Genomic DNA, 18,510 nt, shown 5'->3' with positions numbered 1-18,510 from the left:
GTTTCACATAAAGCAGTCAGGCTTTCAGTGTTCTGATATTTATAAAACTACATTTGAGAGTCTTGATGGTGCAGTTTTCAATAAAAGGACAGCTTTTATTATCACACACACATAATCCACTGAAATATTTTATAGCCAAACAGCCATGCTTTCCTTAACTGTTGACTTTTGACCATCTGAAGTGAGTGAAGTCCGTTCAGTGTATTCAGCCATTCCTTTTTTCCCCCCTCTGGTAATCATCTTGGAGATGGCCTCGACCCTTGTTTTACATCCTCCAGGACGAGGTGACAAATTACGTCACTGGAAAAGGGTATTCAGTCCACGACTGAGCAAATTATGAGTTATTTCCATGGACCGGGCTGCAGGACGTCCCACGCTGAAGAGAGGGTGACGCCTAGCAAAGACTGAAAGTAGAACAGGAGCACTCACTCACTGTTCAACATGAATGCAAACACTGTCTACAAACACAGCTCATGTTTTAAATCAATATTACATCTTAACATGACTACATGCTCAGATTCTGCTGTTAAGATGGACACCAATAATGTGTTTGAATGTTTAGAAACATAATAATAATAAAAGATTTATCAGAAAATACGTTTATACATTCATGTTTTGTAATGTAAGATGCACAAAGAATGAAACAATATATTTCAAACAATATCTATAATATAATTTGTGAGTAGTAGAATCACTGTAAATACTCAGATTCCCCAAATGCACCATTAGAAAGACAATTTTGAAAACTGTGACCTGCCACCAGAAAGATCTTTGAACTTTTTTTTTTAATGGTTTTGATGGTTTTGATTAGTAGAAGTTAATTGTTAGAATAATTTGTCACACAGAGCCCACAGAACGTATCATGTAAGATGAAATATTATTTTATATAATATATAATTTCTGCAAGTTTTCCTAAATTGGGAACTATTGGGAAATACCTGAGTCCTTCATCTTCTTACTCCCCACAAGAGGCTAAACCAGGGCACGCTCGTATTAATCAATGTTATCTACAGCCCTGGTTAGAGTGATGACTTGTTTTGTTCATACACGATCTTTGTACTGGAGTAGCAGCGTCGGCCAATGAAAAGACTCGAGGGCGTGGCTTTCCTGCAGGCTGGTGCGTTCACAGCGCAGAGTGGGCGTTGGATTTGTTTTATGTCCCCCCCTCCAAATACGTGACTTCACGCTAAACGTTTCACAAGTTGGGCAACTTCCAGTCGTGCAACTTCCAGTCGCAAGTCGGCCAATAAAGATGACGGAAAGCTCCACGAACAAGCTGCTAAACGGAGACGCCTGTCACCGGACCTCAAACGGGCGGAAATCGAGTAAAAATGGCTTCGTGAAGAACCACTGCTCGCTTCAACTGCCACAGAATTACAGCCGCCCCCGGGAGAAGGTAACGTCAAGGCCCCGCCGTCAAACCGTTAGATAGCGGACCGTTATAAACAAGAAGCGCCGAGTGGAGGAGGATGGTTTAAATTAAGACAAAAATATTAGCTCATTTTTGTATTTATTTCTTTGTTTGCCGTGTTTATTTTGCGACCGTTATTTCTGGGTGTTGGGAGTTTTGTTCGCGGTCGCTCTATAACGGGCGCCTGACATCACCTCACCGTTAACTCTGCTGTCATTAGCTAATGCTAGTTGGGCTTATATAACACTAAGTTAGCTCAGCTCATGTTATTTCCCAGCCTGGCGGCTTTTTCCCCCCTCGATGCTACACACCGCGGGCTAGCTGTCGTCAGTCGCTACATACGTATTTAATTTCTCATTATTAATTCCCGGTCACGTGTCTTTTGGAAATACTCTGACACTGTTTTAAAGAGACACTCGCGGTTTGTTTTAAACTTCTCGGTGTTGTGGTCGATGCCACCTGATCAGGGAGGATTGTTGAGGTGACTCTTTTTGTGTAACCGTACACCCTGTTGTTTCTGTCTGTGCTCCAGTGTGTGTGTGTGTGTGTGTGATTGACCGGTCTCTGTTTACTCTGACTCCAGTATGGAGAACAAGAAGAAGAAGATCAAGAGGGCCTGTTGTGTTATTATCAGAGAAGCTCGCTATCTGTCCACCCCTGAGAGACAGAGAGAGACACAGAGAGAGAGAGAGAGGACAGGCCTGCTTCCACATGACACTTTAGCGGGATAGGAATGTCTCCAGACTCTGAAGGGTGTGGTCCGTCTTAGGGTGGAAAGAAAATCCCTCCCAAAAAAAAAAAAAAAAGCAAACCCCGAGTTCATCCGTGTTTGTGTGGAGGTGGGGTACACACAACAGTTTCAACACAGAAAAGAAGTGTAGAGTCACACACACACACACACACCATGTGTACTTGAAAGAAATGCCCCATCGTGTCTGAGAGCATCAGACTGGAGATTGAAGACGGCATGGAGCTGCTGATTTCAGCATGCTGCGGGTTCACGCAATTACATCCAGATGCTATGGCTGTCATACCACTTCCATCTGCATGCATGTAATGTCTCCATCCTGTCTGAGGCCGAGGCAGAGCTGCATGACATGTCACCGCCGATAACGCTATCACACATTTGTCTTCTTCCCAGTAAACATAAGTGAGTTTTCAGGCCATTGTCGATTATTCGGTGCTGTGAAACAGTGTGTATCTTGTCAACTGTCTGTTAACTCCTAACCAAACTAATTTATACCATTTTAGATAGATAGATAGATAGATAGATAGATAGATAGATAGATAGATAGATAGATATACTTTATTTATCCCAAGCTGGGAAATTATAGTGCAGCAGCAGCATTACACAAAGTGACAAGTGACAACAAAAAATAAAAATATACTATAAAGCAAACTATACATAATAAAATATCAAAAAGCAATAGTAAATACGATAAAATAAAATATATTGTACAGATGTAAACAGCTATATATATATATTATATTATATATATAATATATATATATTATATTATATAATATTAATATATATATATATATATTTTCCAGAGCAGTAAGTCATTTATGATTAAGTAATTTATCTTTCCTTTATCGAGCTAGCCACGAATCCTATATAGAGACTATAAGAAAGGGATGAATGTACTCACAAACAGGTTTCAGCTGGAGTGGAAGAGTCAATAACTGCATAACTAACAAACAAACAAACAAACATGCAAGTATCTGTGCCCCAGGGAGAGCGTCACTCCTCCGAGGCCCAACCGTTAATCGTTCAATAATGGACGGCCATAAACAAACACAGCTGTGCGGAGTGGAGTGGTTTGAATGAAGCCGCATGAAAAGTCGTAAGCCTTGCATCACCTCACAAGTAAACAGCGTACTGTCAACAATACAGCTAATTTCCCAAAGCTAACTTGCTTTGTGTAACACGTTTAGCATATGTACACAATTGTCTATGCCTAGCAGTTTGTTACAATTTGACATATTTCAAGCAGGATGTCTTTAGTTGATAGCCAGAATTTAATTTCTAATACTTCATTTCTAATTACATGGCTTTTCAAAATTCTTAATTGTTCTGAGTCTATCGTTTATAGCCCGACAACACAACAACTAACCCACGGCAAGAAGAACGTCTAACCAACTATTTCCTGATCTTTCCTAATCAAGTTAGCCACCATGGAGCATGGAGAATACAGGAAAAAGCTGGATTTTCATGAGCAGATGGGAGTGAATTGTCATGTCTTGTCTTTGTAATGGAGTGTCAATAACTGCATTACAAACAAACAAACACGCAAGTGTCAACACCCCCAGGGAGAAGGTAAATTCAAAGCCTAACCGTCAACGTTTCCAAAGGGTGCGACCCATAAGTAAACAATGGAGAAGAGTAGTTTGATTTAACAAAATAATGCGCTATTCATTTCCTTTTTTTCCCGTGTTTGTCTTGTTTTGGAACACTAATAGATTACAGCTGGGATGGTCTCGTCAGAAACAGCTCAGAAAAAGGAGCAGTGAATTGAATGGGCAGTTAGCAGGGAGAGGACTTACTTAATTAAGCCTCTCTGTTTTAAGCCGGATGTTTAACACACGTCATGTGCAAGCTTTTCTTAGGTCTATAATGTAACACAATCATCTCTAAAGTTGCAGAGGGAACATGTCAAAGATTTCCACAGAGTTTGTTGGCTGGATGTTCTTCTTGCTGTGTTGTCAGGCTATAAATGAATGGCACAGGTCTTACCTCTTCAGAGCTCCCGTTTGTCCACAGGGTATAACAGATTAAACCAATATAACATCATTCAAACTGTATTTAGCACCCGTGGCTGGCATCTCTTTGAGCGGTGTGTTGGGATGTGATTGTGTGTTTGTGTTCACAGTTTGAGACCGTTCACAAACCACAGTTTCGGGGTCTGCTGGTCTTTTCAATGCATATTTTGAACTTTTAGAGAAAGGGACCTGTTTCACTGGCTGCACACACACACGCACACACACGCACGCACAGTGCCTGTTCCCTAGCTCAGAGGTATTTCTTGGAGAAGCATGACTGGTCACATGAGCTATGGTTGCTAAGCTGCAGGCCTGGTCTGTAATGAGTGACCGTCCTCATTTGTTTAATGTTAGTTTTGAGGACAGCTGGTCCACAGTCCAGCTTGAGATGATGTTTTAAATAAAGACTTTTTTAGTTTTTGTGGAGCTTCTCCAGTTAGCAGCCACATTTATATGGCCCCATAATCCAAGATCAATATTGCTATTCATAAAACCCAAGTAGAACCCTGGATTGACGGCCATTTTACTGCCCACTGGCCCATGGGGGCCGGGGCATTGGTTAGGTCTCCATGAATTAACGTGCTTATTGTGCTTTATTGTGCCTCTAACTCTCTTTCCAAGAAAAACTCCATTTTAACAAATGAGCCCCGCTGTGGTTGAGTGTGTGCCCAGCTCGTATTGGATTGGACTGGTCTGCTTTCTAGTGTGGTACACTTGATGAGTGTACATTTTAACAGAGAAACCACCAGCTGGATTGTTTGTTTTTCGAGAAAGTGGTGTGCTTCAGACATCTGCATCTGTGCCTTGGGCTTCGATTTGTTTTAGGCTGATGAAAGCTGTGCAAATGTTTATTTTATTTCAATTAACTGTAGCTGTAGAGATTTCTAATTAGACATACTTTTACTTTTACCCCCCCACCCCCAGAACCAAAATGGTACACACAACTCCTCCCTGTACAAGAAGCCGTTTTTGGAATCATTTGAGGAGACTCCTCTACTGGTGGCTGTGTTCACCTACATGAGTTATGGCATCCTCACCATCTTCGGCTACTTCCGAGACTTCCTTCGCAACTGGAACATCGAGAAGTGCAACATGGCTCAGGAAAGAGAGGAGCAGAAGGTAATGTAGTATTTACATCAGACTCTTTTGAATGAAAAGGCTCATTTAGTTTAAGCCATTGCTTCAGTCATACCAATTCTTTGAAAAACTTGTGTTGCAAGTCTGTCATGACTCTTTCCCTTGTCTGCCACATCAACACTTTCCCATTTCCCTTCCAGGATTTTGTCCCCCTGTATCAGGACTTTGAGAACTTTTATAACAGGAACTTGTACATAAGGATTCGAGACACCTGGAACATACCCGTCTGTTGCCCCCCTGGTGCTACAATGGACCTGGGGGAGAGACTTACCTTCGACTACAACTGGACCTTCAAGTAAATTACTGCATTGTGATGTGGTTGTGTTGTCCTGTTTCGTGTACACAGGGTTAATTTAGAACCAAGGCACTGAATGAAGGTCACTACTCCCCCAAAAGGCATGTGTTTCTGTGACTTAGGTCAACAGGAAGTTCATTGATTTGCACTTTAAGGACTGACCTTTGTATTTTGGGAAATATAGAGTGACGTAAGCCAGACTGACTCAGATGGTTATGTTGAAAGCACTAGTATCTGTCACATAACACCAGAACAGACAAATAGACAAAACACAACCCCACAAAGTCTACAAATACATATGGTATTTTATTATCATTATTATTTCCCCCCTAAACTATTTCTATTACCACAGTGCATCGGTGCAACTTGGTAGTCCATGGTTAGCGTTGAGGAAACGGTTGCTAGGCAACCAGGGAAGACCAAAGCTAATTATTTTTATTAACCTACAATCAGGGTACCATTGTCACTGTCTCTGACATTCTCTGTCCCTCTACAGGTACACAGGCAAAGTGATGAAGGGCATCATCAACATAGGCTCATACAACTACCTCGGCTTTGCTGAGAACACTGGGGCGTGTAACATTGCTGATGTTGCCACCACACAAAAGTACGGAGTTGGTGTGAGCAGCACTCGCTGTGAGATGGGTAAGAGTGAAAACGTTTTGCGATTCGTCAACATCCAACACCGCTCACTTGAATGGAGTATGTGATCAAACAAACTCTTATTAAACCTGAGCTGGTGCTTTTTTTTTTTCTTTTTTTTTTTACGGCTGCTCCCTTTCTCGTTTGTTGCTCTTTCAGCAAACAACAGAAGCCACAGGATTAAGTGGTTTCGAATGGGTTGAAAGGGTGTGAAGTGTAGTGATGCATAGTGAAAGCTTTGAAGTTCGAGTTCTTTTCAGCTCAGCAGCTAACGTGCTCCGGTCTCCTTCTGACCTGGACGGTTGGTCAATAGTTACACTTCTCCTCGTCACTCTTGCAAAGTGTTTTTTTTTTTTTTCCAGGTTTAGTGTGTCAGATTTAGACAGCTCTATATCCGGGATATGGCAGTAATTGAATATAATATGCAACTATTTTCATTTAGTGTATAATCACCTGAAAATGAGTATTGTTATGTTTTTGTTATGTTAGAATGAGCCTTTTACATCTCCAGAGACACCCCAGGTCCTCTCCTATAGAGTCCACCATATTGAACCACCATGTTTGCACAGTAGCCCAGAATCGACAAACTAAGCACCGGCTCTAGAAAAGGCCTTTTGATGTTTTTCACATTTTTTACGGCCACTGTAGTTTCTCCTTCACTGCTACACTGCTATATGCCACTTAATCCTACTCCTGCTGTAGGTCGGTCGTGTCACCTGAATGCTTGCGTGTGTCCTTGTGCATCTTCTTACACAAGATAAACAAAACAGGGATCCACTCCCTACAGCACCACTCGAGAAAACCTGTCTGTTCCAATAGACAATTCAGCATGTACAACACAATTAATGGAAGCTGTAGTTAAACTGAGTTTATGTAATTTCCAGGCAACTTGGACATCCATGGGGAGCTGGAGACGTTGGTTGCCAGGTTCCTGGGCGTTGAGTCAGCTATGACTTTTGGCATGGGCTTCGCAACCAATTCCATGAACATTCCTGCTCTCACAGGGAAGGTGTGGAATTTTATTCACTTCCTTTACTTGTTTTTGTTCTCTCAAGAACATCCTTCTCCTCTTGATTTGATTACTTTTATTTTTTTTTTACGTCTTGTTTTATTATAGTTACATTGGCTCATGTACATATATTGTAATTGAATGGGTATGCTAGTGCGACTAACACTTTTACTGTTAAGGGAAAGTGTAGTTTCCTGTGAAAAGTGAAAACAAGCAGAGAGAGAGAGAGAGAGTGGAGAGTTCACACTGTTCAACAACATGCAAGTTTCCAGGCAAAGCTTTCAAAACATTTTGAGTGCAAGCCATTTGGAGACTGAGATTTCTCCTGGCCGCTGTTGTTCTAACCCCAACAAATCACATTACTTGCGTCCTCACTTGCTCTTTTCTTCCCCTGCCAATGTCGCTTGAACAGGAAGTAGAAAACTGATCTGAAAGGCGTGTGTACCATGTGAGTGAAAGAACATGTTTCCTGACGACCACACGAGTGAAAAACAGATGTGCAGTCAAAGCAGTAGGGCCAAACTTCGAGCAAGATAGTAAAGATTTGAGTCACTGCACTTGTCACAAGGGTTTCATAAATTCTTAACTACGCTTGTCACTTTTCTGCTAACACACATCCTTATGTCATGACATGATTGTGTGTTATGTAACAAGCCCATTTATTCATTGACCAGAGGAAATGGTGTGACATGTTTGGATGTGTTGACCTTATGATGTGGATAAGATGTCAGCAGTACTCAGTGCATGTGCATATCATCGACTCTTTGTTTATACTCTGAGTTTAGTTATTATGGCTTGTAATAACACAAGTCACACTTCACGTGGGGTCCTGGATCTATGTTCAATTTAACAGAAAACAACCACTCACTTATTTGGGATCATCATCTCCCAGTTTATTCAAAGTAATAATTATGAAGTAGTAAACATTATTAGCCAGACAAAAAAGAACAGAGTAGATGTGATTGTGTTAGCACAAGTTTTCAAGGCAACAGAGTATTAAAGTTTCATCAAAGAGAAATAATCAGTCCGGGATATAAAATCATTGCTCAACACTATAAAACTCCAGCAAGTGATTTCCTGGTGCATTATAATTATGTTAGCAAAGTTCTCAAGAGGGTTTAATAGTGTTTCTCTTTTCTGACTAATTATGGATTAATGCTCTTCTCATGTAGAAACTGAGCTACAAAACAATTATTTTTTTCTCTCCTTCTCTTTTCTTACGGTTTTAGGGTTGTCTTATCCTGAGTGATGAGCTGAATCACGCCTCACTGGTGCTGGGTGCCCGCCTGTCTGGCTCCACAATTCGGGTCTTCAAACACAACAGTGGGTGACCTATGATAATGAGCTTACTCGAGAACAGTTAGGCAGCATTGTGCATTCATTAGATCTGTCAACACATGACTTCTACCACATGAATATAACTTTTTTTTGTTGTTGTTGTTCAGGATGAACACACACAGATACATGTACACACTCTGTCATCAGAGATCTTGACTTACAGTTATCCAAGCTCAACCAGGAACCAGGCAGCCTGACTGCTGAGAAAACGCTCCCAGTAATTCAAAGGGTTGCAAGCATAAAATATTGACACTGATCCATGAATTAAAGAAACCTCTCGTATTATTTTCGGGGAATAAAACCTGTCCACTCACTAACACGTCTTTCCTTCCTGTATTGTAGACATGCAAAGCCTGGAGAAGCTGCTGAGAGACGCTATCGTGCACGGTCAGCCGAGAACTCACCGACCCTGGAAGAAAATCCTCATTCTGGTGGAGGGAATTTACAGGTATGCACAGTAATCTTACTCTCGCGCACATGAACACATACAGTACACATACACACACAAACACACAGGCTTTAAAATTGCCTGAGCTAGATAATGAAGCAAACTGAGTTAATTAAGTTTCTGTTTGTTCTGTTTTATCTTTTCACTGGAAGCTTTTTTTATACCACTGCAGTATCACATTACAGTCTGTTTGCTGCCAATTACATGACACCCACAGTTTTCAGGGTGAGGACTTATTAATCTTGATTTAGCTTGTCTTGTAGTGCTTCCGTCACTTTATTTGTACATTTGAGAACAGGCACTTTCAAACATACACTGATAAAGTATTTAGATATATTCTTCGGTGGTATCAATTGATGTCTTTGATGCATACCTGTAGTAGAACTGTTACTTACTCACTGAACTGTGCAGACAGACAGACATTATGGTGTCACAATGCGTAGGTATAGATTTAGTGAGCCTGCTGAGCTCCTAAAGGATGGTTTTATGATATGATCATGTCCTATAAGATAAGTGAAGCAATATGTCAGCTGATTACAGTTTAATGCTGGGACAAAGTGTGAATACCAATTCCAAAGTTTCTAAGCCATGACAAGAACACATAAAATATCGTCAATTTAGAAGAGTGCCCATTCTCTCTCTCTCTTTTTTTTTAGACTTTATGTTTATCAATCCTGTTGATCAATATAGTTATCAGAGAAACTGCCAGACATGCTCAGTGTCCTTTACTAATGCAATGTTAATGGAGTTTCATTTCCACTGGGATTTTTAAAGTAAATGTTTCAGCTGCTACAATAGACAGTGCCTGCACAGACGTGTGTGGAACACCTGCACCCACAACAACAGAAAAGGAGGTTTAAGCATGTCAATAATATAAAGAAGTTGTGGGAGTAGTCTGAATTAATACATGTTCTTACATGTCCTGTAGCATGGAGGGATCCATTGTGCGTCTGCCTGAAGTCATCGCTCTGAAGAAGCGTTACAAGGCGTATCTGTACCTGGATGAGGCCCACAGTATTGGAGCTCTGGGCCCGAATGGCAGAGGAGTGGTGGACTACTTTGGCTTGGATCCCAAAGATGTCGACATAATGATGGGAACTTTCACCAAGAGCTTCAATGGTGCCGGAGGATACATTGGAGGCAAAAAGGTGGGTGAACTCTTCCACAAGTAAAACTGAGGCTGTGAGGTCAGACAGTGGGATATGAAGGGAAGTAATGAAGCTCACTGATTGCAGTAGCTGGCAACTTGAAACATTATTTTCAGGGAAAATTGATTTATTGCAAGCTTCCATTTCAGTTACAGTAGGGCTCCTTCAGTTTGCCTGTTATTTGGCCTTAATATCAGAAGTGTCAGTCAGGTATGATACCCAAAATGACCAGATGGTGCATTATTTTTCAGTGATTTTTTGTATTCTACTAGACGGAAAACTGCATCAAAATATAGTTTTATAACCAGAAATAATCCAAATTCATTATTGGCCTAGAGTCTAAAACTTTAGCCACCTGTCTCAGTTTCTATGTAAATAACATGACAAAAATATGTCAGAGTTTAAACCTTTGATTTGGAACTGTCTTTTTATGTTGTGAAATGTTATGTATGTTGTGCCTGTGTTGTTATTAACCGCAATGTAACTCCTCCCATCAGGAGCTGATCGACTACCTGCGATGCCACTCTCACAGTGCCCTGTACGCCACCTCCATGTCCCCTCCTGTGGCCCAGCAGATAATCACGGCTATGAGGATCATCATGGGAGAAGATGGGACCACACAGGGTAGGTGTAATGGGAAGAGAGGGCAGCTTGAATCACGATCTACATGGTTTCAAAGATAGCGGGACACTGTCATCTTTTACAATGGTTACCATTTACAGAATTACTTTTTCTGTGGACAACTTTATTCATATTGCACCAAATCATTACAAAAGTTATCTCATACACTATATCCATATAGAGCAGGTCTAGACCTCACTCTGTATACTGTTATCTACAGAGACCTAACAATCCCACCAGGAGCAAGCACAAGGAAAAACTTCTCACCGGTGGGCGGCCATCTGCCATGATCGGTTGAGCACGTAGAAATGTAAAATTTATATTTGGCTAGCACAAACCAAATTGAAGCTAATGATGTGTGTTTACTGCATGCTGCACTGAAGAGGTCCTTCTTTTTTTTCACTTGCAGTTACAGCAGTTCTGAAATGTCCACAATTTCTGGGTCACTCATGTTTGGTCAGTCTGATTTGACATTGGACTGTCACAATGCTGGTTGTGTTTTGAATGACCTCCCATGAATGGCCACGAGATGGCAGTCTAAACCTGTTGCTCAGACTTGATTCTTTCCTGCAAACCCTGACGTCTGTGCCTGATCAGAAACGTGTTGGCTGACAGGAACTTGTTTTTGAAAAAGATTGATATCTATGGCTAACAGGCAATTATTTATTTATAAATAAAGGTATGTTGGATAGCCTTAGCAAACTGTATGCATACATAAACCCAGACTAGATCGAATGTAAATGCCACACAGGTTCATGCTCTTCATACATTTCCATTCACACTTTTACTTCGAAATTGGATGCAAATCTCAGTGGTCAATTCCTGCTTTAGAATGTCATGTGATCTTATTTTTCAAGATGAGGGACAGTGGGTAATAGAGGCACCAGAGTCAAACTGTATTATTTGGCCTAAAACATAAAACCTGCAGCAGTGAATGTGTCCTCTGCGTGGTTCGATTTGAAGGCAGCTTCTTCCTGTTTTTATCTTTCGAGATGTGCATTTTTAATTCACAGCCGATGGGTGGACAGTTGCCATCCTCCGTCCAATTCAACCCAGGCTAATGGAAGGTCTTAAAGTGGTGGTATGCTGACACTTCTACCCCTCTCCCTTTATGGCTTTCAGATGTGTGCTTTTCTGTGTATGTGTGCTTCCTTGCCTTCACGCTGGGTACAAAGCAGCATGGTGCTTAGGACTAGAGATCTGTGCAGATCAAACTCTGCTGGACTCATCTCCTACACACACAAACACATCACTAAGTCTTGTTTTTCTTGCGGGGGCGGCACCCTTTTACTCTTTATGGGGCTTGATTGATGCAGCCTCCCTTAAAATGCTGATATAAGATCAGGTTACTTTGCCCCCCAGTCATTCAGTCATTAAGTATGGGGAATAAACACCTGGAGCAACCTTTATAGTATGACTTTTGCACTGTGTCATCGACTCTTTAAGCATTCCCAAGAAGAGAAGGCCAGACTGGCTGACCTTACTACATATCCTTGTAGGAGACTTAGAATGAGTCTGATTGGTTGCAGCCCCGTCACTGTTTGAAAATCAGGCCTTTGAAGGTTCAGACACTGACACAAAGTCGAAGTGACAGTTGAGCTGCCTGCTAACAGTTTGTTGCTCAGGACGACTGCTCATGGTTCCTGGCATAGGCCTGCATCAGAATGGACATTTGTTGTCTGAAGCTTGCATGAATCAAATATGTGGATGGGGAAATAAGGGCACAAGACGGGCAAACATCTTCAATATGAAAACATTTCTATAGCGCTTGAAAAGCAAAACGTCTGAATGTCATATTCTACTGTTTTTGTGTGTGTGTTTTTTTTTATCACTCGCTGCTGAGAATAGCTTTGGATTTCTTCACTGTGGGAAAAAAAATGTCTGCATAAATATAATGTCAGACTTTGTTGTGTCTCAGGGCGCTTTGAAGCCGTGCTGTTTCTGTTCTGTTTTCCAGCACAGCCAGGCAGATGTGTGTTGCTGTTGGCGCTTTGTGCCATATGGTTATTTGTTTGGTTAAGATGCTATCTCTGGAGGCTCAGCCTGAGGACACATTGAGTGAATCCGCAGTGTGCATCAGACTGACACACGAGGATTGATGCCTGCTTAGTTTCAGCCCCTTGACCTCGACTTTAAAGAATCCCAGTCGTCTTCAAAGGCGAGCGGTGTAGTGCTGTCTCCAAATAAAGCGTAAGGCATAATAAAAGACATGCTGTTTAGTTATGTGCGTTACACTCAGTCTATTTATTTTTGTTTGGTGTACATGGTTTTGTTGCTGTAGCAAATTAATTTGAGCTTGTGCTGTCAAATAATATTGATTACTGCAATTTATAAGTAGCACATAGTTTTGCACCACTACTATTTGGATTCTTCGGTTTCCTTCACTTAACCTCCGAACAAGAGCTGATAATCCAGTTTCTTGGGAAGTACAAGCATAATAATAATAACAGTAATAATAAAAAATAGTGCATCCCCCAGGTGTTTTTTACCTTTCCTAGTTTGTTAGACCTCTGCATACGCGATCACAAAGCTTCATGTAACAGGTGCAGCAGGAGATCAAGAACAGACTGCAGTGCACACGGAGCTGATGAGAGGAGGTCCAATCAGGCAGATTAAGTGAAAACACCTGTGTGGGGGAGAAGTGGACTCATTACTGAAGCTAAGAGACGCATTAATCAAGGTTTTCTAATTGCAACACAGCATTAGTTGGAAAGCGTATTTTACTCATGGTGTTGAGCTCCACTCACAATAAAGTAAGCCGCCGAAGAACTTCAATATAAGTTGGCGTAGTAATTTAACTGTACGTTTGTGCAGAAATATGTGCAATAACAGGTCACATGGTGAAATGTCTCTCTGCTTCTCTGCCCTTTCCAGGAGCTCATCGCCTCAGACAGCTGTCGGAGAACACCGCCTACTTCCGCAGGAAACTCAACGACATGGGCTTCATCATCTACGGCAACAAAGACTCACCTGTAGTACCCATGATGCTCTATATGCCTGCCAAAATCGGGTGTGTGATTCTCCTCATATTATTTGATATTAACAATGTTTACAACATCAAGGATGATTGGCATGGCTAATCGGAAGAATAATATCACGTTTGGAAGACACAAAGGCTCATGCTCTAATTTTAATGACTGACGCGCTGTTGTACCTCCTCCAAATAGATTCTGACTTGGTGTGCGGAAAGCTGTTTATGATTTCAGTTTCACACATTAAAGAGAACATCATCTAAGATGTGGTGCCGGTGGTGTAGAGATCAGATCATCAGTTAAATTTGCCAAGTGTTGCCCTGTGTCTAACGTCGTCATTGCTTTTCAGGGCATTCGGTCGGGAGATGTTAAAAAGAAATATCGGCATAGTGGCCGTCGGCTTCCCAGCGACGCCCATCACTGAGTCGAGGGCACGTTTCTGCATTTCGGCTGCACATACCAGAGAGGTGCTTGACCAAGTAAGTCAAACGATCACTGTCCAAAACACAGAATGAAATAATGTATCCATAAATATTAAAAACAGGTGACTGTAGATGCAGAGAAATCCTCATAGATTTACAGACTTATTTTCAGTAACTATAAAGTACTGTGGCTGATTATGGGTGACATAATCAGCTGTTTCATTACATTTTCTCTTCACTTTCTTGTGACAGAAGACTTTCTCAGATGTCTTCCCCTCTCTACTTTAAAATAGTGTATGCAGGTTTCGTGTACAGCAGGAACCAAACCATGAAAATCACTTTTAAAATGCTCTTTGGTTTTTGGAAATTTGGGTTTTTTGGCAAAACGTGCACAAACGGAAAAGTATGCCCCTCAATATATTAGCCTTCGCTCTGCTGTCATCACTTAGATGCAACAGTATTGAGGGAGATGAGTAAAACTAGTTCCCTGAACACTCAGACTTATCATCCAAGGTATGAAGGTAAAGACATCGGATCTCTGCTCAGTGTGTTCTTCACCACTGGATCCAGTTCAAGAGATCTTGTTACAGGGCAGACTTATATTACTGAAGACTTAATTTTATCCTCAACATGATCAATTTGTTTGGACTCAGAGGTGATCATGGATCCTAGTTCTTTTTTTAGCTGTTGTGTGTGTGTGTGTCCACAGACTCAATAGTGTGAGTGTGCCTCTTGAATAATAAAGGCTCCCAATATATCCTTTATTATAAAGGAACTTGGAAGGCCAAGCTGTCTCCGAGTATTATAGCGTGGCTCAGACAGAGACTTTTATTTGAGCTGCTCTGTCTCTCCAAAGACACTTCATTCGTCTTACTGAGGAGCATGTCAACACCGTTTGTAATAGTCCATTTAAAGGGCATCAGCCTGCCTTTGTAGAGCACTTCGAGGAGCCGCTTTTTCCGTCTTTGGAAAAGCCAGCCGTTGCTATTTCTCAAACCATGGAATCAGAAAAAAGGTCAGGAGGAAGGTAAATTGTTTCCAGGTGCCCCGCAGTGTTGCAATGCTGATACAGTCTCTTGTGGAAAGAAGTGGAGGAGTTTCTGTTCAGTTGTGGTTTATGCAGGGAGCCTTCTGTCATGTTCAGTGCTTGAAAATCCAAGTGTGATTAAGCCGTATCACTCCATTTATCACCTACAAAAGCAATCCTCTTTCAAGTCGTGCTATCTGTGTAATCTTAAGGGTTTTTTTTTTCTTATGATCTGGCTCGTGTGTCTGGCTGTCTTCACTTAATTTTGATTGATGTAACTAATATGTTTTTGGATACAGATTAATAGCATTCTTCCTGTTCTTTCGTCAGGTTTTGGATGTCATCGATGAAGTGGGTGACCTGCTGAGTCTGAAGTACTCCAGACGTCAAAAGCCTCGTCCTTCGCTTGGATGGATGGCCGAGGAGAGCCATCTTCAGGACTGAGCCACTATCTCTCCTCCTCCTTTACTTTACCTTTTCTTGTCTAATATCCCCTTTTTGTGCCCCTCGTTTTCTTTGAGCCAGTCTCCTTACCCAACTTTATCACATCTCTTTACACCAGACTCCCATGGGCCCAAGTCCTTTACAGGTCCACCCCGTTTTTAAAACCTGTACACCAGTATCATTCATTCGTCAATGTGCAGTCTGTTACCTGTGCAGATGATTTCACCCACTGCGGCGTGTCGGTTGTTTTACGTTGTGTTGCGTTCAGGGCCTTTCAGTTTGTTCTAACCTATTGTGACTGCATCGATGTAACGTCAAGTCTTATTCCTGTGTGCACATTGAATGTGTGTCTTTTTTGTGCAATAATAACTTGGAGTTTCTTTGTAGTTCAAACAACCTGGAGCAAAGTTCAGTTTATTTTTTTTTTGCCATGAGTTCCTGCTCGTGCACTTGGGGAAAAAAAGAGGGAAAAAAAATCTAATCATAGCTGTTACTATGATGAACACGAAAGGAAAAATTCTATATGTAAATATTATTTATCCCAAAGTTGGTATTACTGCCTTAGGGTAGCATCCCAAACCTCAAGAAGAGATACATTATTTCACAGGAGTGACATTAGTATGTGCACTCCACATGTATTTATCTGAAGGCTTTTTTCCCTGATCACTTTTACTTGAATAAAGAGTATAGAGTATTGGGTTCTTTCCCTAACCAAAGGATATATATGTATAGAAATGTTTTCTACCTTTTCTCTTAAAATGCAAAGCAGATGTTCCAAAAGAAAACGTTTAACAGGGAAAGAATCCCAGGGAGGATATTTCTAAGGAATATTTTTTACTGCTTATTTTCTAGAAATATTTTTCAGCCTTATTTACTGTTTACACCTGCACTCAAAAATTTGAGCCCAGTGTCTTTAACATTTCTATAAGCTAATGAGCTACATGTGTGTTGTTGTTTTTTTCTTTTTTTTGCTAAGTAGTTCTCACTACAAGTGCTTTCATGTGATTCAGCGTCGACACCGATCACCACACATGATGACGCGCTGTAACTTTGATCTGTATATATGATGATGCCGCTCCCGAGCTCATCTGATATACAGACCTCTTTTTATTTATTTAAAATGTCTCTGTCATCTTTCAGCTACCTTTTGTGTTTGTGAAAATGTAACCGTTACCTGAAAGGCAGCTCCAAGTGTGTCCCAGTGTATTTCAGTTGACTACTTGCACGACTTCAGTGCTAGCACTACTGACAGGCATTGTAAATGCACAGATGACGTAGTCACTGAAATTTGCAAAATTTCTGTTGGTGATGCTTCAAATGTGTTTTATCATCTGTGGTCATCTTCTGGAATGACATTCCATATTAGTCTGCTTTCAGTGTCCAGCGTTTGTTTTAATGTTGTTGTCAGATTTTTCTGTGTGAGGTTGCCCCACAAACGGGGCAAACATGCCACTGTCAAATATCCTGTTTGTGTGTGTTTTATGTTGTGTCACTTAATTGATGTGAATTGGAGGCAGCGCCAGTGTAGCCAGTCGAAGGCTGGCCGTTGTCTGGTGACGTGGCCATTCCTATAAATGTTCATCAAAGTGATTCAGTTCAACTCAAGTTTAGAGATGCTTTCATTGATGTTTTTTTTTGGCATTTTTTAGCACAGCATGACAACTTTTTGGGATCTCTTAACTATACATCCATAAGACATTAATAGCGTTGTCTTTGAATGAGTCATTCCAATATTATTGGGAGTTTCTTTTCACAGAAAATGGCTTGAATAACAACTCTGTGATGCATTTGTTTTTAATAAATACAATATTAAAGGTGGAACACATGACTATGATCTGGAATTGCACTCTTCTGCAGAAATGTGCCCTGACATAAAACATTTTCTTCTCGTCAGAGTTTCCTCTCAAGCTGTCCGCAGCACCGTGCACTACGTTAAGTCTCTGCATTTCTGTCTATGGAGGCAAAAATGTAATTGCAAACAGCAACATGACTGTTTCTCGCAGCCAGGTTTCCCTCACTGAAAGTGAGGAATTAAAGTCGAGAGATTATAAAAATGTTTCAGTTGCTTAAAACTCTTTGATGTAATATGACATTTTCCAGCCTACTTAACCACAAATACCTGCAGACTGACCTGCAGTGACCATTGGGAAGTTGCTTATCGGTTCCTTTCGCCCTTGGATTGTATTTGGGTTGACGATAAACCACTTAGAGGAGTTTGTAAAGCCATGATGTTTGTTGACCATGCTGTTGGAAACTGCTGATTAAATCACTTTCTTCGTATCAAGTTCTGGAATGGGTTTGTGTTTATTTACAGCCGGCGCACACAGACCGTGGTCACAACTTAAAAGCTCATGACAAACATGTTTGTAAGCCTTTTTGACTGATAAGTCACTGACATCCTGCCATTACACAGCATTCCACTATGGCCAGTCATTCACTCCAGTCTTAAAATGGTATTTTTAGGAGCCGGTATGCCAGTAGGATGAGATAATGACTTGTTTCCAGAGTTTAGAAAAAGGCAAAACAAGCCTAAAGAAAATTACATGTGATTTAAGAGATTGTAGGAACAAGGGAAATAATTTCACCAAGCATTGGTGAAATTATTTCACTTTAAAATGTGGTATTCAGCTCTGAGTAATTGATTAAATTCACTTCTTCTCAGTGAGTAAATGTCCACCTCATGTCCTCCATGTGCAGCCTGTTGTAGGTTCTATGCAAACTAAACCTTGTACCTTATCAGGAACCTCAGTGGCCCAACGCGCCCCCCCCCCTCCCCTCCACACAGCTGTGAGCAATAAGCTTCCCACCCCCAACTCCTTCAGCATCAACCCTC

At 41.1% G+C, this 18,510-nt stretch overlaps 1 protein-coding gene across 1 annotated transcript; it reads left to right on the top strand.

The window, feature by feature from the left end:
• The first annotated feature begins 1,130 nt into the window (after window positions 1-1,130).
• Window positions 1,131-17,961, top strand: LOC104926954 (serine palmitoyltransferase 2). Its single transcript, XM_010740921.3, has 12 exons — window positions 1,131-1,396; window positions 5,099-5,293; window positions 5,452-5,606; window positions 6,103-6,251; window positions 7,133-7,257; window positions 8,487-8,580; window positions 8,938-9,043; window positions 9,972-10,191; window positions 10,689-10,815; window positions 13,687-13,822; window positions 14,134-14,263; window positions 15,564-17,961. Exons 1-12 carry the CDS (start codon window positions 1,253-1,255, stop codon window positions 15,675-15,677), a joined length of 1,695 nt encoding a protein of 564 aa, XP_010739223.1. The 5' UTR covers window positions 1,131-1,252; the 3' UTR covers window positions 15,678-17,961.
• The last annotated feature ends 549 nt before the right edge of the window (window positions 17,962-18,510 follow it).

The sequence above is a fragment of the Larimichthys crocea genome, chromosome XI, assembly GCF_000972845.2.
Source record: "Larimichthys crocea isolate SSNF chromosome XI, L_crocea_2.0, whole genome shotgun sequence".
In the NCBI taxonomy this organism is placed as follows: Eukaryota; Metazoa; Chordata; class Actinopteri; family Sciaenidae; genus Larimichthys; species Larimichthys crocea.
This window is presented reverse-complemented; position numbering and strand designations above follow the sequence as displayed.

Coding starts and splice junctions, on each gene's coding strand:
- LOC104926954 (XM_010740921.3), top strand. CDS start 1,253: ATGACGGAAAGCTCCACGAACAAGCTGCTAAACGGAGACGCCTGTCAC. Junction 5,607..6,102: donor GACTACAACTGGACCTTCAA/GTAAATTACTGC, acceptor GTCCCTCTACAG/GTACACAGGCAAAGTGATGA. Junction 6,252..7,132: donor CAGCACTCGCTGTGAGATGG/GTAAGAGTGAAA, acceptor TGTAATTTCCAG/GCAACTTGGACATCCATGGG.